This window comes from Drosophila mauritiana, chromosome 2R (assembly GCF_004382145.1).
Source record: "Drosophila mauritiana strain mau12 chromosome 2R, ASM438214v1, whole genome shotgun sequence".
Taxonomy (NCBI): domain Eukaryota; kingdom Metazoa; phylum Arthropoda; class Insecta; order Diptera; family Drosophilidae; genus Drosophila; species Drosophila mauritiana.
In genome coordinates this window covers 6,722,437-6,749,756 of record NC_046668.1, presented here as the reverse complement: position 1 = coordinate 6,749,756, position 27,320 = coordinate 6,722,437, and the positions used below count along the sequence as shown (strand labels likewise).

General features: G+C 47.2%; 3 protein-coding genes across 4 annotated transcripts in view; 2 read left to right on the top strand and 1 right to left on the bottom strand.

The window, feature by feature from the left end:
• The first annotated feature begins 860 nt into the window (after positions 1–860).
• On the top strand, positions 861–4,251 carry LOC117137350 (protein deadpan). Its single transcript, XM_033298749.1, has 3 exons — positions 861–1,266; positions 1,569–1,664; positions 2,745–4,251. The coding sequence occupies exons 1-3, from the start codon at positions 1,141–1,143 to the stop codon at positions 3,828–3,830; spliced, it is 1,308 nt and encodes a 435-aa protein (XP_033154640.1). The 5' UTR covers positions 861–1,140; the 3' UTR covers positions 3,831–4,251.
• Positions 4,252–4,542: 291 nt separating this feature from the next.
• Positions 4,543–5,388, top strand: LOC117137300. Its single transcript, XM_033298677.1, has one exon. The coding sequence runs from the start codon at positions 4,622–4,624 to the stop codon at positions 5,036–5,038; it is 417 nt and encodes a 138-aa protein (XP_033154568.1). The 5' UTR covers positions 4,543–4,621; the 3' UTR covers positions 5,039–5,388.
• A 1,426-nt stretch (positions 5,389–6,814) lies between these two features.
• The window catches only part of LOC117137640 (low-density lipoprotein receptor-related protein 1B), a 52,338-nt gene continuing 31,832 nt past the window's right edge, over positions 6,815–27,320 (bottom strand). Inside the window, exons 2-22 of one of the 2 annotated variants that reach the window (XM_033299173.1) lie at positions 26,529–26,642; positions 23,657–23,782; positions 23,454–23,576; positions 22,941–23,192; positions 22,556–22,876; positions 21,909–22,285; positions 20,951–21,696; positions 19,825–20,892; positions 17,999–19,757; positions 17,643–17,938; positions 17,222–17,577; positions 16,896–17,164; positions 14,726–16,840; positions 13,852–14,521; positions 11,667–13,704; positions 11,201–11,587; positions 10,326–11,139; positions 9,690–10,254; positions 8,290–9,622; positions 8,106–8,232; positions 6,815–7,989 (exon numbers count right to left, since the gene is read on the bottom strand). In XM_033299173.1, the coding sequence (XP_033155064.1) occupies positions 7,825–7,989; positions 8,106–8,232; positions 8,290–9,622; positions 9,690–10,254; positions 10,326–11,139; positions 11,201–11,587; positions 11,667–13,704; positions 13,852–14,521; positions 14,726–16,840; positions 16,896–17,164; positions 17,222–17,577; positions 17,643–17,938; positions 17,999–19,757; positions 19,825–20,892; positions 20,951–21,696; positions 21,909–22,285; positions 22,556–22,876; positions 22,941–23,192; positions 23,454–23,576; positions 23,657–23,782; positions 26,529–26,642 (14,021 nt within the window). In that variant the 3' untranslated portion in view covers positions 6,815–7,824. The remainder of the gene's footprint in view (positions 7,990–8,105; positions 8,233–8,289; positions 9,623–9,689; positions 10,255–10,325; positions 11,140–11,200; positions 11,588–11,666; positions 13,705–13,851; positions 14,522–14,725; positions 16,841–16,895; positions 17,165–17,221; positions 17,578–17,642; positions 17,939–17,998; positions 19,758–19,824; positions 20,893–20,950; positions 21,697–21,908; positions 22,286–22,555; positions 22,877–22,940; positions 23,193–23,453; positions 23,577–23,656; positions 23,783–26,528; positions 26,643–27,320) is intronic. The other variant, XM_033299174.1, reaches the window with a different exon arrangement.

The following is a 27,320-nucleotide window of genomic DNA, read 5'->3' as shown; positions in this document are numbered from 1 at the left end:
TCTGTCGCGGATAATGCTACTCACTGATAATTTAAAGAAAATCTCAGTTGATACATTTTTTTTAGGGATCTAAAGACTTTTTGCTTTGCAAAACGAAACTTCAAAAATTTAAGAAGAATCGTTGTTAATTCTCGGAATATAGTTCATATTTTTGTTATAACTATTGCTTTAATCGAATATTTAAAAGTATTAATATTGTCATAAGATTTAAGATTAGTTTTGTATTATTATTGCAAAATACATGAATATTTTAGAAAAATAGACTGGATATTAAATCGGCTTGAACACGAATTTAAAGATTCAATTTAGTTATACATTTTTGTTAAATTTTAATTAATATTAATGTTCTTGATATTAATGCTTAATATTCCCTCAAAATTATTTATATTATTATATGCTTGCTGTATTTTAAAATAAAAACACCTACATTTGGTGGGTTTCGTCAAGCTGAAGGCTAATGACTTGGCTTAACCGAATGTTGTGTTGTTTCTCGATCAGGCTCGACTTAGTCTCGTTTACTTGAGTTAAGCTCCTATTTCCACTAATCCCCTGGAATCCGCAATTCGTTGACTCGGCAACTCTGCCTGCCTGGGAATACCTACTGAAATACTCACTCAAATCTCACTCCGAGCGCGAACTCATTGGAATTGGGGTGGTTATGCACTCACTCACTCTCCGTTTGAGTGCAACTGCGCTGCTGCGGTGAAAAGTTCTCAGTCTGCGGAAGGCGATCGTTGGGCTGCCTACCTGCCTCTGCCGCTGCCGCTGCCTGCGTCGCCAGGTAAGAGAGTCCATCGGTTTCACTCGGGGACTCGTTTCGGCTTCGACCCGATTCGTTTTTAGCTGGTGCCCGTCGCCTCGGAGGATCAGTATCCTTTTGGCATCTCGCGAGCGCGGTCGTCTGCCGCTCTCCTTCGAATGAACATTTAGAATACTACAATTCGATAACCAGAACGATCTGAAACGCGTACCGCCTGTTAAGTTTTTGTTGTTCGGACATTACTAAGAAGTACGTGCAATAATTGTTATAACTATTTTCGTACTCGAACCAAAGTTATTGTGTTGTGAAAAAGACCAAATCGAAGCAGAACTATCTTGGATTATCTCCCACTTGGATATACAAATTAAAATCGTTACAAAATGGATTACAAAAACGATATTAATTCCGACGACGACTTCGACTGCTCCAACGGCTATAGCGACAGCTATGGCTCCAATGGACGCATGTCCAATCCCAATGGATTGTCAAAAGCAGAACTTAGAAAGGTGAGTTCGCTATTTTGCGATGATATAGCGGGATCTTATGTTATTACAAATCGTGACATAAAGACTCAAATACTAAAAATTAGCAGAGTTTATTAAAACCCTGGATAGTTTTGAATCCAATGCTATCCAGAGATACTGATAAAGTTTATTTTACAATCGATTTTTAATGGCTTAAAAAATGTAAATAATTAAATTAATTTTAAAAATCAACTGAAGACCTTGTTTTATATAAACAAAGATATTCCCTAAGCTGAAATCAATTCCTATAAAATAAACTAATTGATTTCCCCTTTCTGTTCCAGACAAACAAACCGATTATGGAGAAACGTCGCCGAGCTCGCATTAATCACTGCCTCAACGAACTGAAGTCCCTTATCCTGGAGGCGATGAAAAAAGACGTAAGTATCTTGCCCGAGAGTCACAGCAGAAAGGGAGCGGTCCGCCCGCGAATTAGAAACTAGCCCCCGATCCCTATCGACTCACTTTCTTATAAATTATGTCAGTCCATAAAAAAACCCTTAAGGCACAAGTGTCCGAAGGGCGGCAGAACTACAAAAGAACAAAAAACTGTATAAAAAACGAACTCCTACGACACAAGAACTGAAAAAAGAAAACACAAACCAAGGGCTCTAATTGAGTATTAAATTTTATTGATGATCATTACACTAGAGCGCCGACGAGGAGTCAGTCAAGAGACCAAAAAGTGTTAACAAGTCGAGGAATTACGCAGAAATCGCCGGAGATGCGAACGAAACCAGTTTCCAAGGAGTGATCCTGCTGTGAGAAACTAAAAAGCAGAAATCAAGTAAAATTTGCCGCCGCAGAATTCTGCAGGAGAGCCGGACCAAAAATCAAATAAGAAAGACATTGAGGGAAAAAAGCAAAAGTAAACAAAAGGTTCAGACAGGGGAGCGGGGGAGGTTGAGGGGGCGGGGCTGGCGAGCGACCTGCGTGGGAACCTTTTGCTAAAATATGCAGTCCCAGCGGCCAGAAAGGGACGGACAATCGGGGACCGAAGACTGGCGAAGATCGCACTGTGCGAAAAAGAAGATCAGGAAGAACATTTTGGATTCTTCTGTGCCCAAAAATGTCTTCATATGAGATCGGCGAGTAGTTTAGCTTAGAACCACTTACTAAAGAAAGTCACTTTTTCATTATTGCTATCCACTAGCCAGGAAATTTTACTTTAAACCCTCTTTTTGCTCAGTGCACAGTAGCAAGATCAGTCGTTCTTCTCGCTGGAGTTGCTGAATCTCACCTTGGTCGTGTGATATTTACAGAGTGGACTCGACTGAAGTGGACTGCAGATTACACGCGAATAGTTGGACATATGAGGCACGAAACGTGCTTCTTAACTTTGCTTTTTCCCAAGCCATTGAACTTGTTGTAGGGCCCCAACCAATTAGCCCGACCATCTCCCACCCCATCCCCATTTCATCATTATCTGACTTTGGTTCCTTCATCTTCTCTACTTTTAGCCGGCTCGTCATACCAAACTGGAGAAGGCCGATATACTTGAGATGACGGTGAAGCATCTGCAGTCGGTGCAGCGCCAGCAGCTCAACATGGCCATCCAATCGGATCCCAGCGTGGTCCAGAAGTTCAAGACGGGATTCGTGGAGTGCGCGGAGGAGGTGAACCGCTATGTTAGCCAAATGGATGGCATTGACACCGGTGTTCGTCAGCGGCTCAGCGCCCACCTGAACCAGTGTGCCAATAGTCTGGAGCAGATCGGTTCGATGAGCAACTTCAGCAATGGATACCGTGGTGGCTTGTTTCCCGCAACAACTGTCACGGCTGCTCCCACTCCGCTGTTTCCCTCGTTGCCGCAGGACTTGAACAACAACAGCCGCACGGATTCGTCGGCCCCGGCCATCCAAATGGGCGGACTTCAGCTAATTCCCTCCCGCCTGCCCTCGGGAGAGTTTGCCCTGATCATGCCGAATACCGGATCCGCTGCTCCGCCTCCGGGACCCTTTGCCTGGCCAGGATCCGCCGCGGGAGTCGCAGCTGGAACAGCCAGTGCCGCCTTGGCCAGCATTGCCAATCCCACGCATCTGAATGACTACACACAGAGCTTCCGGATGAGCGCGTTCAGCAAACCGGTCAATACCTCAGCTCCGGCCAATCTTCCGGAAAACCTCATGCACACACTGCCCGGCCAAACGCAGCTGCCAGTGAAGAACAGCACAAGCCCACCGCTGAGCCCCATCTCCTCCATCTCCAGCCACTGCGAGGAGTCGCGGGCAGCCTCGCCCACCGTGGATGTGATGAGCAAGCACAGTTTCGCCGGCGTCTTCTCAACTCCGCCGCCAACCAGCGCGGAGACCTCCTTCAACACCAGCGGATCCCTCAACTTGAGTGCCGGAAGCCACGACAGCAGCGGATGCTCGCGACCGCTGGCCCACTTGCAGCAACAGCAAGTGAGCTCCACCAGCGGAATCGCCAAGCGCGACAGGGAGGCGGAGGCCGAGTCCAGCGACTGCTCCCTGGACGAACCCTCGTCCAAGAAATTCCTAGCAGGCGCCATCGAAAAGTCGAGCTCCGCTTGGAGGCCGTGGTAGATCAACTGCATAGGCCACTTCTATGTTACGTTTTTACATTGTTAATTTATTTAATTGCAATTTTTTCAAAGATCACTTCAATGCTTTAGAACCCCATTAAGTTTCAACGATTTCTATATGTTTTTATGTGTCCCCGTTTCGCTTTCTTCATTTTAAGTTCAGCTGTGATTTTGTATATTTTTTGTGTAGTTCTCGTTTAAGCGCTTTATACGACTATTATGTAGTTCATTAACTAATTATGTTCTTTAATGTTTCATTAACTGCTCAAGTATTTAAACAATTAAACGTGTTTCTATTTAAGTTATGTAGTTTTCATTGTATAGCGTTTATCATTAGGCCATTCACGTTTCTATTTTAGTGTTTTACTTTAACGATTGTAATTTTAACTTATAGGTAATGCAAAATTCGATGGAGTGAAAATAATGATAATAAAAGACAAATGCTGCAAAAGAAAAAAATCAATCGAATCTTAATGTTTTTTGGGTTCTCAACTGATTAGAAATTTAAGATCGCAATAATAATCTAGTACTTGAACTCATTGGAAAATCGGAAGCTGAATTCAAACCAATACGGAAACAGCCTTGTCATATATGTTCAATGTTTTCGCAAAGTTTGATTGAAAAGATAATCCAATCGAAAGCTCCCAATCCATGCTATATAAGCACTAGACACGCATTCAGTGTGCAAAAAACAAAATTATTGCAATCAAGAGCGCGCAGTGACTTTCAGGCGTGCACAGAAAAATCTCAGAAATTATTAAAACAATTTAATCGAAAAATTTAACGTTTACCATGCCGGGAAATCTGTTTCAAGTGTTACTAACTGTGGCGATCCTGCCAGTTATTAGTTTGGCAGCTAGTCCTGAAGATGGTCTGCACCAGTACCGTGCTTCTCCAAAGCTCACGGGCCCTGTGAAGCTCCTACACGATCCCGAGGACACCATTCTGAACAGCTTGGATGGCGCTCTGGAGAAGATATCCACCATCTACATGCAGGCCTTGTTCGCTGGCACCCACACCCCGGAACTGGAAGCACCACTGCGAGCCCTCGAAATGGAGTTGTTCGATCTTCTGGACCAGCTCTATAATCAGAATCGTCTCAAGGACTATATAAAGTACGAGGCGGAAGTGACGCGACAAATGATAATCTACAACATGCTCAAGAGATTGTTTGGCTACACACAGGAAAATGAGGCTGGATCTGTCTGAGCTGAAAATTCTAAATATGTTTTCTAATTATAAGTCCTTCTATACAAAAGCAATACTGTGTAAGCATACTATACTAGTATACTATACTATAATGCCTAAAACGTGTTATCTCCAATGTTATTATAATTGTTACTCATACAAATATTCAATGTTTTGATTTTTTACTTTCTTATATTACTTCGCAATTATCTTCGATATTTCAAAATAAAGTTAAAGTAAAGTAATGGATATTTGATAGTCAAGAGAATCGGCTGTTAAGTTATATTTTGTTTATCTATACGATGTCGTTTGATATTGTGGCAAAAGTATGTTCCATGGCCTTTGTATAAAATGAACAATTTTACAGGATTTCAATTTTAATTTTAAGCCCCGAAATATGAATCTTTATTATAATAATAATTTATTAATAATAAAATAACATTAAAATTAATATTTAGCTAACCATTGGTTAGCAAAACATTTGTGTTAGATTTGACCTAAACTGTTCATTTTGATCTCTGAATGAAAATGATTAAATAAGGTATCCAGATACAAATAGAATTATGATACATCCTCATATCCCATTATCATTATTATTATTTGTAGTTTCCTCATCAATGCCTTTCCCTTTCGACCCTTTTTTAATTGTTCTTCACAATTTGATTTTACTTCCGTAATAACTTCCGCAACAGCCTGTTCTCGTCCTGCGGCTGCCTTGCGTGTGGCTGTCGAGTGTCGCCCCCGTCGCTGCCGTTTAGGGACTCGGATCCTCCAGCATTTCGATCCCGGTACTTCCCACACTCAATCATATCGGCGCTGCTGTTACCCGATCCTGCTGTGAGAAAGGAACAACACCTTCGCCGAGCGATCGAAAATTATCATAATTTCCATTTCCTTTTACGCTATTATCCTTTTGCATTTCCCAATACCGATGCACTTGTTCGTGTGTTTCCCACACATCCTTGAGATCCCTTATCTGTGCTTGTTTGCTTTGTGGTGGTTCGCATTCCCCCCACCGCTGGCCTCCTTGCATTCCACTTGTCTCGCTGGATCCTTCGGTTTCATTCCTTTGTGCGCTGTGTGCGCTGTTTGCTGTGATTTGATGCTGGGATCGGAATCCTGTGCGTTTTCCGTGGGGTTTCGGCTATCACTTTTGTTTTTACTTTTGATTTCATTCTTGGGAATCGCTGTGGGAACTCGCACGTCCATCAGCTCGTTCGTACATGAGTTAGGCCATCTACCAAATTTTTGGGCCAACTTGTTTAGCATTATTAACGGAAATCGTCTTAGCGCCCCCTTAGTCCTTTGTCTTTGGATCTCCGGCATATTTAATTGTCATTTAACAAATTAACTTGCCAAAAATTCAAAAACTCTGGCACTGATTTTCCCACAGACAAATTCCCCTGCTTACAATAGAGTTATTCGTACGGAAAACAAAGTCATGCGGTGTTTCGCAGGAACTCTCCCACACACACATTTTGAATATGCCCCTGTGATCCTTTTCTGCTGCAAGAAAAGGATGAAATGTATCCCGGCTACCTGTGCATCGGCAAATTCAAATCGGCTGCGATTCTCACAGCCAAACAAAAATATGTAGGTCCTGAATGGACCCAGCTATCTGCGTTTCTTGGGCCGATTTGGATTTCTTGTGGGTAACAAGTGTATCTATCGGTATCCGTGAGATGGTCGTGATTGAACAGCTTTGCGCAATGGGAAATGTGGAAATGGGCCTCCCTTAGTTTTCCCAGGATATGAGCGCCGTTGAAATTCCTTGAGAAAAAATGCATGATTGCGGCATTATTATTGCTTTGTATCTTTTTATTTTATTTTTTCTTATTTCGCCTAAAAGAAACACTCCTTAGCTCTATTTATTGCGAATTAATGCATATTTATTATATTTTTACAGTGTTTTCTTGCAGTGCGTTTCTGTTGCGCGTTAGTTAATCGATTCGCGCTTTGCTTATCTTATTACATACATCATTATATGTATAAATATCATTTTTACATTGTATAATTGTTAAAATTTGGCTTTAGTCTGAGCATTATTTTTACAGTATACCCCTTTCGGTTTTAGGTCGATTGATTTGAAAATCGTGCAAACTAAATAGTGCTACAAGTTTGTAGTCAGAAGTATTCTAGATGTGTGATGCAATTATTCCTAAGAAATTTGATCGTTAATTGATATATTCTGGATGTGCTGGCGTTGTTCGTCCTGGCTTTGTGAATACTTAATTAATTTAAATGCATATTTGGTCAATCTCAAGAGACGATTTCAATTTCGCATTCACTAATTGGCAAATTGTTAGTGAGTGCTCGAATGATTCCTCCGTTTTGTTGAATGTTAACTAGGCTGCTTTTGGGCAATAAATGTATAAAATATGTACAACTTTCTAACTTTCTCTTCAGCTCGTGAGCTATAACTAAATCTACCAACTACTAAATTTACAGATCCACAAAACGTTTCGGATATACACAGATTCACGTATGTTAAAAATTCATTTATCAAAAGGCGCTTGTAAAACGTGTAAGCAAATAAGAGTATAAGGACATCGTTAGGGACATAACAAAGGGAGCAAGGCTGCCCGAGTTATAGCTCTTTGGATGAGGGCTCAGGTAAACCCAAAATTAAAATAATATCAAAAACAATAGAAGGAAACAAAATATACACAAACGTTTACAAAAGTTCGTTATATGGCTAAACTATCAGTCCATTGTGTTCGAGTTCAAATCATTATTGAGGATTGGGATATGGATGTCTCCATGTACGACTGCGCCTAGCACAGCTCTCGGTTGCAGCGGGTCAATCATCAGAGGATGTCCGGCGTGTGATTCTCGTCGTGCGTGTGCTGCAGCAGACCCTTTCGCTCCTCCGGAGCCGTGCTGTGTGTTATTTCCGTGCTCACTGGCTCCGGAATGGCATCCGCGTACATGGATTCGTACACCGGATTCGCAAAGTTACCCTGCAAAATAAACTGGAGTTAGTTGTGGTCAATAGCATATGTAGGCTGTGGACAATTAAGTTTTTGAATTGTAAATATCAAAATGATTAGAGCTACAATTTACAGAAATGGTGAAAATATGTCCTCACCTTGTCATCTTCACTGGCGAATGTTGGCGCCTCATCTGCATCCCCGCGATACATGGCATTGGTGAGCATAATCTCCACGTTGTCCGTCAATCGAGCGTGGGAGAATGGCTGGGCTATGCGATGTTTCCTGCGTAAAAAGCGTGGATTAGATACGCCACATAAAGTCATATTAAAAAACACTCACTTAAGGAAGTAAACTGCACCAGCGAACAAGGCAAGTACCAGAAGGATCACCGCCAGGACCAACACCAGCACAGAGAACACGCTGCCCGATTCCGTGGGCTCCTGTTCACCCTTTAGGGCATCGGCGCTGTCCGACAGACATGGCACCACCCTGTTGTTCTCACACAAACACTCGTTAATGGAGCTGCCCGGACGGCAGACGTTGCACTCGCCTCCGACGCAGTGAGGCGGCATCTCACAGGCATTGCCCTGCCAGTCTCCAATGCAACTGCAATGTGGCAATCTATACTCGTCCAGGTGACAAACGCCACCATTCGCACAATATCGGGCGCAGGGATTGTCATCCGTTACGGGTAAGGTGCATAAATCTCCATTCCACTGGTCCGTGCAATTGCAGAGTGCCACGCCCTTGATAACGTGACAGGTTCCCGCATTCTGGCATATCATTAACGTGCATGGATCCCTGGTGGGTACCTTGGTGTTGTCACAAAAGTGCGGTGGGCTGGAGGTTTTGCATAGATCCGATTCGCAACTCTCGCCAATGTAACGCGGCGGACAAGTGCAACTTAGTCGACCACCTCTCTCCGAGCAAGTTCCTCCGTTGCGGCAGAAGTCGCGACATGAATTGGACTCACAATGTTCGCCAAAGTAGCCACCGGGGCACTTGCACTGCCGTTGACCCTTTGTGCTGATCACACAGGATCCGCCATTCTTGCAAAAATCGGCGCACTCGTCGATCTCGCATCGCTTGCCGGTGAAGCCATCCGGACACTCGCATTGCGGGGTGCCCGTTAGCGTTTCCCTGCAGATACCGCCATTCTCACAGGTTAGATTCCGACAGTGCTCGCATTGCTCGCCAGTGAACATTTTGGGACAGCTACACTTCATGCCTTCCGTTTCTGAGATCAGGCACGATCCTCCATTGTGGCAGCGACTCTGGCAAGCAGGCATGGAGGTCTCGCAACGTGCCCCCGACCATCCTGCTGTACAGGTGCATTTTAGGGGTGGCGGCTCCTGAGATCCTGGCAACGCTGGCGCAACAGAGCAAACTCCGTAGTTCTGACAGTAGCCGGAGCATCGATAGTGCTCACAAAGCTCGCCCTCAAACTGCGGCTGACAGATGCACTTGGGCACGTGGTCCACAATCTTGCAAGTACCCAGGTTACACTGCAGAGGGCAATAGTCGGGTATATCCGCGTGCGCCTTGCAAACCCCATCATCGGTCATCACATAGCCTTCGGCGCACTTACAACTGTACCCAACGGAAGACTCCGAGGAAAGAATGCAGAGGGCGCGAGATGACTTGCACGGATCCTTGGCGCAAGGATTGCTTACTAGAAATAAAGACATTTGCATTATATAAGAGAGAACATTAATTTTCAGCTTAAAGAGCCAACTTACTATTCCTATTCTGCTTCATTGGATGCAGGATGCCAATGTCAGACGAGCGATAGCCCTTCAGCAAGTACGTGCCGTTGTCGTTACCAAACTTGTTCATCTTAATGATACTCTGGTCGTAGAGCTTGATATACAGATAGTCCTCGAAGACGTCGATCTTCTGCGGTTTCTCTCGATTTCCGAAACGCCTTACCACGTTGCGATCCTTGCCATTGAGACGGCACGTTTCGATCGTTCCCTTCCGATAGTCAGCCCAGTACAAACGGCCTGTCGGGTAGTCCATTGACAAACTAATTGGCCAGCCCACGTCGCGTTCCACCAAACTCTTTTTGTTGCTGCCGTCCAAAGAGGCTACCAGTATACCATTCTCCAGGGTGGACCAGATCATAATGCGTGATTCGGGCTCCAGGACAATATCCGTAGGATTCATACCCGTCGACACGAGAGATATGTACTTTTTACCCTCAATATCGGTGGCCAGAATTTGATTATGCCTTGAGTCAATGATGTACACACGCTGAGATATCCAGTCCACGGCCAGCGATTTTGGATCGTCCAACTCGGGAATCTAACATTAAATAATAATAGACCCCATTGGTTATTTTATGTACAAAATGAGTATAAGTGGTATTTACTCACATTAAATGCAGTAAGCTCCTTGAGATCACGGCGCACCCTTACTCCCGTACCCTCCACATGCGGTGTGGCTATCTTCATGGTGTGAACCTTGCCGTGGTGCGAGTCAATCCAGAAAAGCAGCGTATCCTTGGGCCTAATCAGAATGTCGAAAACGTCTATCTTGAGGCTATCCGTCTGGAAGAAGCCAACTACGGTGGTGCCCTCCTGCTTGGCAGGGAGAATAAATCGGAATTCCTGCTCCGAGGCCAGCAAGAGGATCTGATCCGGTCCGGATGCCAAGCAAGTGGCATTCTTCTCTGGCCCCTTGTGATAGCCATCCGCGCACTTACAATTGTAGTGACCTGCCTTCTTTTCAATGCAAATTTGGGAACAGCTTCCGAAACCGCAAACTGGTGGCTGGCAGTTCATCTCATCGGATCCGTCGACGCAGTTGTACTGTCCATCGCAGCGGAAGGCCTTCGAGATACAGTCGTCGTTTTCGCATTGGAATTGATCGTGTCGACACTTGGGCAGTGCCGCACACACAGCATCAGATTCATCCTCGTTCTCTCCACAATCATTGACGCCGTCGCAGAGCGCCGAGTTGCGGACACACAGTTGGTTGCGGCACTTGAAGGCGTTTGCATGGCAATGGGTCTTGGCACAGGTCTCCAAGCTCTCGTCACTGCCGTCCAAGCAGTCATCCCATCCATCGCACTTCCAGCGGGACATGATGCACTTGCCGTTTCCGCAGCTAAAGTGATCCGAATGGCAAGTGCAGTTCACCTCGTCAGACCCATCCGGGCAGTCATCATCGCCATCGCATTTGTATTGCCTGAAAAAAGGAACTTTTACTTCAGTACAAACATTCCAGGAAAGAAGTCCTGATCACTTACTTGTTGATGCACGTGTTGAAGGCGGCGCACTTGAACTGATTCTCCTTGCAGGTGATATTGCAGTTGATCTCGTCGCTGTTGTCGTCGCAGTGGATCTCTCCATCGCAGCGATAGTTGTGCTTGATGCACTTGCCCGTTCCGCAGCGGAACTCGCTCTCCGAGCAGTTGCGCATCTGGCAGTTCAGCTCGTCGCTTCCATCGCCGCAATCGTTCTCGTAGTCGCAGCGCCAACGGCCGGGAATGCACTTAGAATTGTTGCACTTGAAGTAGGTTGGATCACAGGTGGCCTTTGAGCTAAAGCAGCTGGCTGGCTCGTCCTCGCCATTGGGGCAATCGTGGTCATCGTCACAGCGCCAAGCCAGTGGAATACACCGACCCGAATCGCATCTAAAAAGGAAACGCACTCGTTAATTGATGAAATTTCTTTTCGCTAATTACAAATAAATCAGCTTAAAAGCATACTCACTGGAAATCATTGGGTCCGCAAGAGACATTATCACAGTTAGCCTCGTCGGACTTGTCCGGACAATCGATATCCCCATCGCACACCCACACGAAGGGCATGCACCGGTTGTTACCGCATTGGAACTGATCCTTCTTGCAGACGAGCGGCGTGCACGCGGACTCATCTTCTCCGCCCGGACAGTCCTTAACACCATCGCATCGCTTTACATTGTCCACGCAGAAAGCACTCGAATTAGCCGTCGCTCCGCACTTCATGTGGTTGTCGAAACAGGTGAACTTGTCGCAATTAAGTTCATCAGAACCGTCGCCGCACTGGTTGATGCCGTCACAAAGGTTCGATGGGTGGGTGCACTTCTTGTTGGCACACTGGTATTGTCCTGGCTCACAGTGAAAGGGCGGGCAGGTCTCTGGCTCATCGCTGCCATCGCCACAATCGTCCTGTGTATCACAGCGCCAGTAAAATGGAATGCACTTGTAGGTGTTAACGCACTCGAAATGAGCTGCCGTACAATTTGCCCGACAAGTCCGACCATCGTCCGCCAAGATAAAGTTTGTGGGACACATGCACTTGTAGTACGGTTCCTCCGGCGAGAGAACGCACAGAGTGGAACAGTTGGCAGCCAGGCAGGGATTCCCGCTCATGGGCTGCTGCTGTCGGTAGGGATGAAAGACACGTAGGTCCATGGGTCGATGGATTGTGGTAATCAAAGTGGTGCAGTTTTGTCCATTGAATATACTGCAGTACTCAATGGACTTGGTCTCCCAATCAGACCAGTAGATGCGACCCTCCCACACGGCAATGGCAAAGATGTGGTGCAGATTCAACAGGGGATTAATGCTCCTTGCCAGTAGCAATCGCGTATGATTTCCATCCAAATCACTCACCGATATCGTATCTTCCCTGGCATCGCCCCAAAACAACTGTTGCGTCTCAAAGCTAATGGTCAAGGCGTTTGGCCAACCCAAGCCGTCGCGAATAATCATCTTGGGATTGGAGCCATCCATGCCAGCCTTGCCAATGTGCGGACTGTCCCCCCAATCTGACCAGAAAATGTGTCGCTGATATGGGTGCAGGGCAATGCCACGCGGCTCCCGTAGATACTCGTTGATTAGTACCTTCCGGTACTTTCCATCAAGTTGGGACACTTCTATAGTATCTAATCCCTTATCGCACCAGTACAAATTTTTGGCCACCCAGTCCACGGCTAGGCCATCCGGGTTCTTTAGCATAGCTTGATGCAAGGTCTGCGTTTTGTTCTCCTTGGGACAGTATCGTTTGATGGTGCCCACGGTGCTGGTGACATCAGACCAGTACAGGCACTGGCTATCCCAGTCGTAGTCCAGGGCCACTGCATTGGAAAGCTCGTTGATCAAAATGCTGCCATTGCCAGTCATGTCAACCTGACGAATGTAGTAACGGTTGGAAAAGATCAGCTCCATGGACACGTTGCTGGTGGCCTTGCAGGTGTGGTGGTCAACCAAAGCATAACCCTTTGCGCACAGGCACTTGTATGATCCATAAGTGTTGATACAGGTCTGGGAGCACGGCTGCTGTTCATCGCACTCATCGATGTCCGTGCAGAGGTGCGGACTCTTGGGAAGAACCTTGTAACCCGGTCGACAATGGCATTGGTAACCGACCACCTTGTCCTCGCACTCGTGCTCGCAGATATCTGGAATCAGACACTCATTCACATTGCACAGCTCCTCGTCCGAGAAGTCAGCACAATCGTTCCTTCGATCACACAACAAATCAGCATGGATGCAAGCTCCATTCTTGCAGCGGAAGTCATCGGTGCCATTGCATCCACGGGTGTGGGCACATAGACTGCTCGTCTCGTCGGATCCATCGCCGCAATCCGGTTTGCCATCGCACGTCTGGTTCTTAAATATGCAGAGGCCATCCTGACACTGGTGCATCAGCGATCCGCCAGGACAGGAGTGCGGCTGGAAGGCTGGCACACAGCCTTCATACTCATCGTCACCTCCGGGGCAGTCCTCATCGCCATCGCACACGTAATGAGAGTCGATACAGAGACCTGTCGATTAAAATTATGATGTAACTTTTCATTTATATAAACCAAGAAAACCAGTCCCTCCTCATGCATTATAAAGCTTGAATTTGTATTGTGCACCAGATTTAAGTTGCTAAAAATATTACGAAATAAATAAAACTCATATCTTACCACTGGTGCAAAGGTGGGCAGGTGGCGGGCAGTCCGGAATGTGAGCGACACCCCCGCATTGGGGTCCTTCGTCTTCGCTGCCCTCGTCCCCAAGACCACTGGGGCAATCCTTTTCCCCGTCGCACACCCACTTCTGGGGAATGCAGCGACCGGAGCTCTTGCACTGGAACAAGTGCGGCCTGCAAGGCCGATTCGGGCACTGTGGTCCCTCATCCGAGCCATCTTCGCAGTCACTCTTCCCGTCACACTGCCAACTGGCTGGAATGCACGTTTTATCGCAGGCGAACTGATTGTGCCTGCACTCGGTGCGGCAATTAATCTCATCACTTCCATCTGGACAGTCCTTCTCACCATCGCAGTGCCAGGAGCCGGCAATGCAGTTCCCGCTAGCACAGCGGAATTGTCCGGGATCGCAGCTTAAACTGGTGTGGTTGGCGCAGTCCAACTCATCCGTGCCATCTGGACAGTCTGGATCGCCGTCGCAGCGCCATCTGGGCATGATGCACATAGTGCTGTTCCCGCAGTGCACAAAGGTCATATCGCTGACCTCGCAGGGAATGGGAGCACACATCTTTTCGTCGCTGAAGTCGCGACAATCCTTCAAGCTGTCGCAGAGGAACTTGCGAGGAATGCACTCTCCGCTTCCGCAGCGGAACATATCCGGCATTTCCTGAAAAACAAAGTTTCAAATATTTTCATATCACATTTATATAGAAACCACTGCCCTAGTCAACAAGCAATTAGTAACTAATATGAAAATCCACTTTTGTAGATTGACATTAATTTTTTCAATTCATTGCATCCAAAAATTCACTTTTGTAGATTGACATTCATTTTCTCAATTCATTGTATCCGTTCACATGCATCTACTTACCTTGGTGTGGTTATTGGACTGATGAATATCAATATCTTCTGACTGGCACTTGCAGAGCAAGGGGGTCTCATCACTGCCATCGCCGCACTGCTGCTCCCCGTCGCACTTGTGCTCCTTCGGAATACATCGATGGTTTTGGCACATAAAGTGCGTCTCAGGACATTGGCGGAAGATGCAGTAGCTGCGGAACTCGTCCGATCCATCTGCGCAGTGGGTCACATTATCGCAGGTAAGCTCCAAGGGAATGCATTCGCCGGAATGGCAATTGTACTGCGATAAACCACAGCTCGTGTTCACGGGAGCAATGCATCGACGACCATCAGGTGCCAATACTCCCTGAGTGCAATGGCAGGTAGCTTGACCGCTCTTGTTCAGGATACACACGTCCTCGCACTGCCCATTGAGGATCTTGCACTGATTCGCATCGCAGTTGATGCTGGTGTTCTGCACTGCTACAATTCCCATTGGCCGGGTCACGTGTTCTCTCAGAAAGAGCACATCCGTGCCGGTGTACTTGTTTGCTCGAACCACAGCATGAAGTACCCAGTCCGTCCAGAAGAGAAGATCCCCATACACAGCCATTGCAAAGGCGTGCTTTGGCGTGGAATGGGCCAACACCACACGGTTGCTGCCATCATAGTTCGTCCTTTCAATTTTGTCCAGCCGGGCGTCCGCCCAGTATAGCTTCTGCTGCTCCAGGTCCAAAGTCAGCGCATTTGGCATTTTGATATCGGTCTTTATGATCACCTCCGTTCCGTATCCCGTAAGGTATGATCGCTGAATGCAGGGCGACCCCTCGTTCCAGTTGGTCCAGTATATCATGCCCAGACAGGGCTCCACCGCAATGCCACGCGGCTTGTCATTCTCCCGAAGACTAAGCACTTTCTTCACGTGAATTTGGTTCTGATCAGCATGCTCGGAGAGATGCCGGAGTTCAACGCTTCGGATAGTCGCATTATTATTCGAGGTCCAGAAAAGTTGCTCGTTAACAATGTCGTAGGCCAAGCCTTCCACTCGCTGTTGCTGCTCCAAGAGGACGCGCTGGCCTGTGCCATTAAAGTGCACCTGGTTGATGGTGCTAAGCTGGACATCCGAATAGTACACCAACTGTTCCTCGTAGTTATAGGTAATAGCAATTACGTTTCTCATTAAGCTGGTATTGGAAATCATTTGAACAGGCCAGTTTTTATCAGCATGGTCGGTCATGTGGATGCTTTCAATGTTGCTTCGATAGCTAAACAGTAGGAAGTTTTCGTAGGGCTCACAACTGTACCCATCTGAAGCCAGACGGCTATGGGCACATGCGCAGACGGCACTGGTTCCGTTAAACAGGCAGAGCTGCTCGCAGGCTCCGTTGCTGTGGGCGCAGGGATTGCTTCCCCGCTGAAGGTGCTTCGAGTATATCTTCAGATCCCTAATGGCATCCTGCTCTGTCTGGAGGACCACTTTTGACTGACTGAGATTTGCCAGAGGAGCCACACGGATAATTCCCTCGTTGTACTTGTTTTCTGCCCAATATAGGTAATCGCCCATCTTGGCCAGAGCGACAGGATTGTTCAGGCTTTCGTTCAGCAACTGCTCCCGAAGGTTTCCATCGTAGTCCACCTTCATTAGAGCATCCGGATATCGCTCACACCAATACACCTTGGTGGCTTCTATGTCAAGGACCAGACTCCCAACCGCCCAATTGGCTCGGGTTTGATTAACTAAAACAAAGGGCTGACTTCCATCCAAGCCGACACGCCCAATGTGTTGTTGGGTTACGTAGAATAGCAGGCCTTGTAGAGGATCCACTGCCAGAGCAGTAGGTTTCTCCAAATTGGAGACCACCACATATCGATGACTGCCATCCAAACGCGCGACCTCAATGATATTTCGCTTTGTGTCGCTCCAGTAGATGTTTCCAGCCACCCAGTCGATGGCAATGCCACCCAGCCAGTCCTGCTGCTTGTATCCCACCAGGTTGAGGGCTTCTAAAATAGTTTCCCTTTGGGTTCCGTCGCGTTTCACGCGGGATATGCTACCCAGTTCGTTGTCGCCCCAGTATAATGTATCTGTGTTGGCCAGGTAATCGATGAAGCTTGCCGAGCTTACGCGGGAAATTGGTACCAAAGCCTGAAAGATCGATTTTGTCAGATTGTATTTTCCAAAGATTAAACCATTATATTACCGGAGAAGGCGTGTCGAACTGCTCCGATGGGTCGATCATTTCTACGCCCTGCAACACATCGATGGAGTAGAAAATGAATTCCGCCCGCGGAACACAACCGGTTGGATTGTTCGGCTCTACATCGTAGCCGAGCGCACAGCGGCAGACGTGATCTATGGAAGAAGTGGCCAAGCAAAGCTGCTGGCAGCCACCGCGATAAGCCCACTCGGCACAGGTGTTTGAGCCGGTCTGGGCGTCCGCATAAAACATCTTCATGCTTTGAATGCTCTCTGTAAACGAAAGTAAGCATGAATAAAGAGCAATATCTTAGTCTTGGATTCGCTTACTCGTATTGACCCTGAGATAGGACATGTTGGAGCAGGCTTCCTTTTCGCATTGCATGATCACACTTTGAATATTCTCCGGAAAATAGAGCGTTCCATTGTAGACAGTCAGGGAACTGATCGATGTGATAGGACTGGCAACCAGTACCTTACGCGTCTCGTTTCTTGGAATGTCGTAATAGGCGATACCAGAATTGTCGTATGCATAGTACAACCGCTGAGAATCGAAGTCCATTGTCAAACTTTGGAGATTATTCTCGTGCTGATAGATCAACGAACGACTTGAGCCATCAAGATTAGACTGCTCCAACTGGGACATACTTCCATCGGACGCAGAATGTATCCAATACATTTTGCCACTACAGAAATAAAAAGATGGTGTCAGGATTGTCACTGTTTGTAGACTAAAGAGAAGATGACTTACTTGGCAGGATCAAGGACAATGCTGTCCACCATATTAAGATCCTCGTGAATAATAGACACAAATTCACCTTTGAGGTTACTTGCCAGAATATTGCACTTTATCTGACCAGAGGAAAAGTACATGTTCCGGGCAATCCAGTCCACTGCAAAGCCATAGGGTTTCTCAATGTTGGTGTTAATTATGGGCTCTATCAGGCCGTTTGAGATCCCAGCGCTCGAGATCTCATTCTGCTGGATATCCGACCAGAAAATACGACTTTCGTCTACGAGGAAATCGATGCGTTGTGGAGCGACCAACTTTAAATATCAATAATTAATAAATATTTTGAAAAGTGAACATTTAAATGCTATATTTACCCTTGGAGACTGCCGAATAGTCGGTATGGTGTGGTGATTGGGCTGATGCAAGTCAATGCCCCGAATCTCGTCCACCATGACAAACAAAAGAACCTGCTCATTGGGAACACAATTACGTTCATTGGCTGGATCTAGACGCATTACGTGGGGACATTCGCACTTGAAGGTACCCCTTCCACTCAAGAGGCAAAGATGGGAACATCCTCCGTTGTTCTCGCCACACGGATTCCGATCCCAGGGTTGTCGACTGGAGTGCAATACCTGAATGCCAAAAGGCTGGGACTGAGTGCGCTGCAGCACCTGTACATCGCTTCCATTCCACTTGTTGGCACGTATAACCGATGTGGTTCGCCAATCCGTCCAGTAGACGTAGTTTTCAAACACAGAAATGGCGAATGGGTGGGAGAGAATTTCTTTGTTGCGCAGTACTACATGATGCTCGGACCCGTCATACATGGTACTACTAATCGAGTCCGACTTGGCATCCACCCAATACACTCTTTTTTGGGTGTAATCCAGAGTCAAGCCATTGGGCCACCCTGCACTTAACTGCCAACTGGTAGAGATCATACGTCTTCCATCGCCCGACATGCTGGCTCGCTCAATTCTGGGCGAGTTATCATCCCAATCTGTCCAAAAGAGGAGACCCTCCCTTGGATCCAAGGCTATTGCTCGCGGGCTCTCCATGTTTCCAGCGATCAGCGTTCGTCGGAAGCTTCCGTTCAGTTTTGCCACCTCGATTTGGTCCAGATTTGAGTCAATCCAGTATAGGTTTTTCCCCACCCAATCTACAGCCAATCCCTCGGTAGTGGAAAGTCCAGAGTGAATAACGGCTTCCACATTTCGCAAACTCTCGCCCACCAGATGACCCCTGTAAATCTTGTCGTCTATCACATCCGTCCAGTATATCTCAACGTTGGATTCGTTATTGTACAAAAAGTCGAGAGCGATAATATTCCTCAGGGAACTGTAGAAGTTGCCCACGTTTAAGGTCTTTAAGTTGATGCCTTTGATGTCCTGCCTGTTGGTGAAGATAACGTAAGGCTCATCCGGAGCTGTGCTTTTGCATGTGAACCGATCGAAGCCCAAGTCGAATCCATCCAAGCAACGGCAATCATAACCCTTCCCGCTACTTTCGCACACCTGTGAACAAGTATCCCAGTGATCGCAGGCGTGCTGCATGCTGCAGCGCTTTCCGTTTGGCTGCAGGTATAGGTGGTCTGGACAGGAGCAGATATATCCCTCCGGAGTGTTATGGCAACGATGGGAGCACTCGTGCCCGCGTTCGCACAGCTTATCCGCGCAAAGAAAGCCCTCGTCCGTAGTATCCTCGCAATCATTCTTTCCATCACAAAGCTGATCCACTGTTACACACTGCTTGGAGAAGCCACACAACCGATCTGGGTGCTCGCAAATCACCGTCTCGTTCATATCAAATCGACTGGTATTGATATGCGAGCAGTTAAACTCATCCGTCTTGTCGAAACAGTGCGGAATGCCGTCGCAGCGCAGAAAGTCCGGAATGCACTCGAACGGATCCATGCAAGCGAACTCGAGAGGAGCACACTCACCCAGCTCCTTCCATCCAGTCACCGGGTGGTTATCACTCTTGGTCTGATTGCAGTTAGCCTCATCGCTAAAGTCCACGCAGTCGTGGATCCCATCGCACATGTGCATCTCGCCATAGCATCCAATGGGACGGCAATACTTCTCGCCGTGTTCGCACTCCTGCTCACATTCCATTTCATCGGCATTGTTTCTAGAGAAAGGAACAGAATATTAACTTATTTTATAAACGTCCAAAGATTAAGCCAGGATGAACCTACCCACAGTTATCAATGCCGTCGCAGACATCGGCAAACTGGCGACACCGCCCGTTGTTACAATCGAATTCCGGACATTTGCTGGCAAAGATCGTTTCCGACGTCTCATCGGAATCATCATCGGGCCCACAATCAACCACTCCGTCATTAACCCAAGTTAGTTGAATGCAGCGCCCACTCTTCTGGCAAGTGAACTCGTTGCTATTGCAGGTGTTCTGGTGGCAGTTGGCCTGATCCGTTCCGTCCGAGCAGTAGGGAATGGCGCTGCACAGCAGCGATCGCTGATAGCAGCGACCATTGCAAACAAAGTTATGGGTTTTATCACAGGTATTGACATTGCAAGGTCCCTTCGGATCAGAGCTCTCGTCACTGCCATCTTCGCAGTCCTCGAAGCCGTCGCACATGTCCTTGCTGTCGAGACATTGTCGCGTGCTGCGGCACATGTAACCAGACGTGCAATTAGGACGAATCGGAGACGGAGCCAGTTGGGGGATGCAGTGGCTTCCGGTGCCGTTAAGTGTGAAACCATCGGGACATCGACATATAGCACCTTTCGGTGTGTTCAAACACATGCCCGGACACTTTGATTGCGCACAAGCACTTGGAGTTTGGGGCAGTGGTTGTGTAGCTATATCGAAAATTCGCAGATCTGCAGCTCTTCCAGTTTTCTGTAAGTGCACTGTTGAGCTAAATGTGCTTGATAGATTGGCCTGATGCGCATGGAAGCGCAGAATAGTGGAGTTCTTGTTGTCTGCCCAATATATCAGTCCATTGTTCTGCACTATCGAGTACGGATGAAACTGGTCCGACTTAAATAGCACCTCCCTCCCGGTGCCATCCAGCTTCATGAGCTCAATGGTGCTCAGTCGAATATCGCACCAGTAAAGCTCCTTTGTGCGTCGATCCACGTCCAGGCTGCGTGGCCACTGCATGGGCATCGCGCTGGTGCCCTTGGCCAGCAACTCCTTGTGCGTGCCATCCATCCAGGCGCTGTAGATGCCGGCCTCGCAGGATTGCGACTCCCACTGCGACCAGTAGAGCAGTCCGGTCGTGGGGTCAAGTTCCAACGACCTTGAAAATAAGATTCGAATTAGATAACATTGATTGATTTCGGTGTCTTTAAACTTACATGGCATCACAGTCAGTGTTGAATGTCAGCACTTTGCTCAAATTTTTCAGTGGAGCGACCTGCATTTTTTTGTGGCTGGTCCAGTACAGGTGATCGTTGATCCAATCGAAAGCCACGGCGTGCACCCTCTTCAGACCTTGGGTCAGTAGTCGCGAGACACTACCATTAAGGGATTGGCTCCGTATGCTGCACGAGGGTTCACCATTTCCGAATGGACTCGCACCTGAATCAGCTACCACATAGAAAACAGCCTTGCCTCGAACATTCACATCAATAGCCAGTGTTTTGGATACATTGTATACCGGCACCATTACATCCGGTTGCTCACCGATCTGCTCCAGTTGCTGAACTTGCTCGGTGTCCAGCGGTATGCCACTGATCCTAGCCAAATGTTTGTCGCTGTACACGAGGAACTTGTCAAGGGCGGAGAGAAGGCAAGTCGTCTGATTGTGCAATTTATAGCCGGCGGTGCACATGCATTTGGCGCTGGCGAATCCCTTCGTCCATTGCGGCACACAGATCTGGTTGCAACCGGCGTTGTTATCTCGGCACGGATGAGCCACCTCGGGCTGCTTTTGGCGGTGGAAAATTCTCAAATTGGCTCCACGGCTCACATTCGAATGGAGGATGCGGGTTTTGAGCGAGAATTTGTCCAGGGCAACGATGGACGCGTCCATCCAGGCTGCCAAATAAATCGAATTCTCAAAAACCTCCACGGCATGAATGGTCTTCAATGGCACTGGGGACTACGAAATGAGATACAAAAATAATCAGATAAAGAACAAGCTCCAAAACGTATGCTAACCGAAAAGCTAATAAGGAAATAAGCGATTCTAATCGCCCAACTAAGCTTTGTTATATAAGACATGACCAAAATAAATCATTAATATTTTAGGTTAATTAATTAATTAATTATAGAAATATTAAAATTATCAAATATTTGCATCATAATACTTACATCGAGTGGCCTTTTGAGGGTCCAACGGTTCCGACCCTCGTAGTCCACACGGTTAACCTCATCCTTGTAGATGTCAATCCAGTACACCAACTCGTTAGCCAAGTCCAATGTGATGCTGCTCGGGTGATAAACCTGGTCGGTGACCAAAACAGTTCGATTGCTGCCGTCGAGCAGCGAACGGGACAAACTGGGCGTCCAATCCGTGTAAAACATAAAGCCCTTGGTGGGGTCCAGAGCCAGAGATGACAGCGGGTCCACCTGCTGCAGTATCACCCGGCAGTAAGTCATCGCATTTGTGCACAGATAGACCAGGCCGTCGTCCTCGCTGACCAAATACCAATTACCCGACAGCCAGTCCAGCCGAAGCTCAGTGAAAACTGTAAAGGGAAAATAGATCCAAATGAGTTTTCCTAGGCTTACAGGTTCAGTTTTCATTATCAACACCTAGATAATTAGCTATCATAATCGGATATCAATTCATATTTACTTATATAAATGCTTTAATATTGTTTGAAGAACAATATATAACACGTAGTTTAGATGGGAAGCTAAAGTTAAGCGAATGCAACTGGGCAATGAATTCTACTTTTGAACCGGAATAGCCTCTGCAAGGACCCACATCGGGGTCAAGATAAACGGTCACTCACATTGCTGCGGCGAGACGAACGAGGAGAAGGGCAGTGTCCAGTTAACCCGGGCGTCATCGACGCGCTGGCACCGCATTTGCAGTTCGGGCCAGCTGAAGAGCAGGGAGCAGAGGGTGCGATTCCGATGCCACACCTCGAAGGCGTGCACGAAGCGAAGGGGTTGCGAGAGCAGCAGTTCCTCCTCACTTCCGACGCCGTCCTTGTCCGTGACTTTATCATTATCCTTTGCCCCCGGGGGACCGATGACTTCGCCATTCGTTCCAACACTCTGTACGCCGTCCCGCGAAAGAAAAATCAGCGTGGTCGGCTCCGTTGGTGGCACTATAAATTGAGAGGGATTAGCCGGATGTGTATCTGCTCTGGCGTGTTTTTCTGTGGACCTTACCATTGATGGCCCGGCAGCGATTTCCCTTGGTCTTCGCATAGCCGGAGACGCAGGAGCACTCGTAGGAGCCGGGCGTATTGCGGCACACCTGGTCACAGGTGCCCGGCTCGGAGCACTCGTCGTAGTCCACGCAGCGGGTGGAGTTCGACGACTCTGGCACCTGATCCTTGGGGCAGTAGCAGCGTGCCCCCTGCGGCGTCAGTTTGCAGTTGAAGCTGCAGTTCAGTGCTGCACAAGCAGCGTTCTGTTTATCTATTCAGAAGTGGACATTATGAGAGACGATATGAGATTATTTGAAAGATAAGTTTTAAAGAACCAAAAAGTGGTGTGCACCGAATAAGAACAGAATAAACAAATTTTATTAAAACTAGTCACGACTTTGTACCACGCAGTATAACTAAAAATCAAACTATTTTGGTTGGTTTTAATTTTGGGACTTTAGGAACACCATGTTGCACTACGATTTTGTTGGCTTTGGCAGTCCAATTAGCCGAATCGATCGGCTGCACTTACCACATTGCAGCTCATCGTTATCACAGTCCCAGCGGCCGTCGCAGAAGCGGGACAACTCCAGGCAGTCGCCGTTGAGGCACTGGCCCTCGAAGGCGCGGCACTTGGGCGTATCGCCATTCGGACCTGGTCGGGAGGCAAATGAGACGGTGGTCAGTGGGTGGCATGTTGGCATGGTGGCGTGGCCAGGCCCGCGGCTTACTTACAGTTCAGTTCGTCGGATGTGTCGCCCTTGCCGCAGTCGAACTCCCCGTCGCAGAGCCAATTGTTCGGGATGCAGTGGCGGCTCACTCCGCACCGAAACTGGCCCTCGTTGCACTTGGGCGCTCCGGCTGGAAAACGGATGAGAACCAAGCTGAGTACACTCCTCCCGTACAATAACAATAAGCGAAATGAAGATTTATGGCGGGGTTTGTTAGTGGTCTTGGGGCCGGTTGCTCGTTGGCCCGCTTTTCGGCCAACAAAAAGTTGCTTCTGCTGTTGTTCGTACAAATCGCTGAATTATTTCGCGAGATATCGTAAATAACACGCAAACAAGGGCAGTCGTGGCCAACTTTTGGCAGATATAAAACTTTGTACTCCCGCTTTAAGTGGAAACCCCCAGAAATAACTATATAATCCTGGCACTTATAATTGGAAAGGGTTGGGCGAGCCAAGCGGAAAGTGTCATCAATGTGGTTATGGGGCTTAAGAAGTACATAGCTTATGTCCCGATGAAATCGAAAAAGTATTAGACCGCATGCAACCTCGAACGGGGAACACGGAGATGTTGTCTCCCAATAACCATCAGTTAACACACCTAGTTGTATTCCATGGGAACGAACACACACACTTTAAAGGAAAGCAAATTAGTTTGGCGACCATCTGGTGGCTTTCTGAAATGGAAAATACCCCTAGTGTCCCCTTGCTCCCTGTCCCACGTTCCTTTCATGGTCATTACCCAATTAGCTCGGCTTTTATTAAAGCGAATGAGTTTCATTCTCATTTTAGGGGGTGACAATGGCCAACCCCCGAAAGACCACGAAAAAATAACTGTGACAAATACTGCCTCGCTAAATGGCACGTTAATTTTTCGAGTTGACTTCGCCGCATCCAGTTAGTTGAACTCCCCGTGGCACTTGAAAATGTTTAACAATTGCCCGGCAACATAATTTTTGACCATTTTCGAGGGCCCGGGTTGATTAAATAACTGCCGGGCTCCAGTTTGCGCTACTCCCGCCCTCCAATTTCGCGCGGTGGTCAGCATCCCACGGCTCCGACTCCACGACTCCCTTGACAAAATTTCTGGTACCGGTTTCGTTTTCGCCCGCTTACTCCTTGCTCCCTGGGTTCGGGGGAAAACAAAAAATTTAAACTTTCCTCGGGACCCGGTGACTGCATGCCCTTGGGCTTATTACGTATTATATCCGTGTTGCCTTCCGCCAGCGCCATGCAAATTGCCACGCGAACACCCGAATAGCCGAATGCCGGAATACGGGAATACGGAAGCACGGCAGACGGAGACATGGACACGTCCAATGGATGTCTCTGGAGTTTAACCTCTTGGCAAGCAAAATATTTTTGGCCGTTCCCATGTGTTGCCAATGTGGCTTTTATGGTTATAGTCGCGCATGTCGGTCGCCTCCGTCCTCCTCCCATCCACCCATTCCCATCTCCAGGATCACCCATGCCACCCGGCCGCTGTCAAGGCATTGTCATGGCTGCCTTTGATTTGGACCACCATTGCGGAGAGAATACGACGCGTTATTTGAATTCTTCTTTGCACATTTCCCCTTATTTGTGCCAAGCAATTTGCATCTCTGAAATGCTCACAAGGAGCACAAATGTATGACTCTAGGAAAACAGGAAAATATTATAATATTGTTCGTAATGTCTGCTCTATGGGAACATTCCATTTGCAGTCAAATGAGGAAGGAGACCTCGTAAAAGATGATACACTCGAAAATGGCAAGTACACAAGTATGAGCAAAGCACGAAAAGTGAAAGATGGGTCAAAAGGTTAAAATGTTAAGCTCAATGTAACATTCTCGTTCGAACTTCAGTTAACAATTTAAATCCTCCGATTCGCTCATTTAAAAGTAGCAACTGAAATATTGCCAATGCTTAGATACTCACAGTTGTTAAATCCCAAGGGTCCATTTAAGTCAAGTCCCATTTAAAAGTTGCGTATAAATTTGAATGGAATTTATTTGGGCCGAGGATCTGGGGAAACTTTTTTGTCGCTAGTGTAACGAGGCCAGTTTAAATGCAATATATCAAGAGGCTTATATATATGACAACACTTTATAACTCTGGGTGTGTGTGCCTGTAGTATGTCTGCATTCAGTTCAGTTGTGTTTAATTGAAATTGCGCGAACGGCGGGAGGAGGCAGTACATACAGAAGGCAGGAGACTGGGAAGCTGGGATGCTGGGCAAATGGCGAATGTAGATGACAACGATGTGCCGGGCACATTTATTATAATCTGTTGCATTAATATTTGCCGACAATTTGTCGTCTGAGTTGTCGTTCTCTGCCGGCTGCAGTGCCACAAAAATTAAATTAAAAATGCCAGAAGAACTCGGCGACCCAGCAGCAATTGTTGCAGTTCGCAGTTTGCAGTTTGCAGTTTGCAGTTCGCTGTCGTCATTGAGTGGAAAAAAGAGCAGATAAAAATGTCTACTCATTAATTTTAGTCTTGTGGCTTTTTCACTTATCAGCCCTTGAGAAAATTAAGGACAAGCGCTTAAATTTCCCACTGACAGTCGACCAGAGTTGGCTTTTATGGACCATGACAACTGGGCTTTCAATTTACGGATTTCTCGGCCCAAAAATGGTCCGACAACTAATTGCATTTGCTGCGGGCAGCAGGTGAATATTCCTCCGGTGCTCTCGACCATGTATTTGCGGTGGATTTTTAGGACCGCCCGACCACCCCCTACCTGTCATTAGGACGGACACACGGGGAATGGTCGAAAAAGCGTTCCGACCAAACAGCCAAACCAATAATAAAGCAATCACCGCCTGCTAATGTCCCCGGCGGGGGTTGACAGCCCATATGGGGGGCTTACACCGATCGAGGAACATATTGAATACTCACCGCACTCGCTGCCCTCATCGGACATGTCCGGACAATCGGCCTTGGAGTCGCATTTCCATCGCATCGGTATGCAGAAGCCATCGTTGCATGTGAAGTACGAGGCTGGACAAGGACCTGCAATGGGATAGATGACGGAATAATGGTCACTCAGGATGCAAAGGAAGAACGAGGAAGTGCAGGCAGCCAGCCATTCAATCATTCGAGTCTCGGCCACAGTTTGCATACTAATGATTGCAAGGTGATGTGTGTGCGAACGAAACCATTATGCTAATCACAAATAGTTCCATTGTGGTCAAAGAGCTATTCATCGCAACACTAGGGATTAGCTAGAGTGCCAGCCAGGACTTAAACGATATCTTATGTGCGACAATAAATATTCAGATAGCTAATCATATGAAATATGACATATTTTCATTATTTGCAAAACAATTTCCATCCTTGATTTTAGCGCATTACTCTAATCCAATTCAGCCGCCGGGGCGCGCCCACATAAATTATTCCCGAACAATAATATTCTCCATCACTTGATCCACAGCTGCGTCCAAAAGGTTGCCAAATTATTTTTCCATTTAATATGCAGAGTGGCGACGTGTTAACGCCACCTTGCCAAACACCATCACCACCCACCGAAAAACGCCCGATGCTCTCCCATACTCTTTCCCAAAAACGCCAGATAATTTCAATGTTTATGCAGTTGTTGTAGGCCAGTACGTGCCTACAATTAAACATTAACAACGGAGCCACATTGCTGGAAGCCAAATGCCGAGGTACGTGACTCAGGAACACTGCATC

Coding starts and splice junctions, on each gene's coding strand:
- LOC117137350 (XM_033298749.1), top strand. CDS start 1,141: ATGGATTACAAAAACGATATTAATTCCGACGACGACTTCGACTGCTCC. Junction 1,267..1,568: donor CAAAAGCAGAACTTAGAAAG/GTGAGTTCGCTA, acceptor TTTCTGTTCCAG/ACAAACAAACCGATTATGGA. Junction 1,665..2,744: donor TGGAGGCGATGAAAAAAGAC/GTAAGTATCTTG, acceptor CTCTACTTTTAG/CCGGCTCGTCATACCAAACT.
- LOC117137300 (XM_033298677.1), top strand. CDS start 4,622: ATGCCGGGAAATCTGTTTCAAGTGTTACTAACTGTGGCGATCCTGCCA.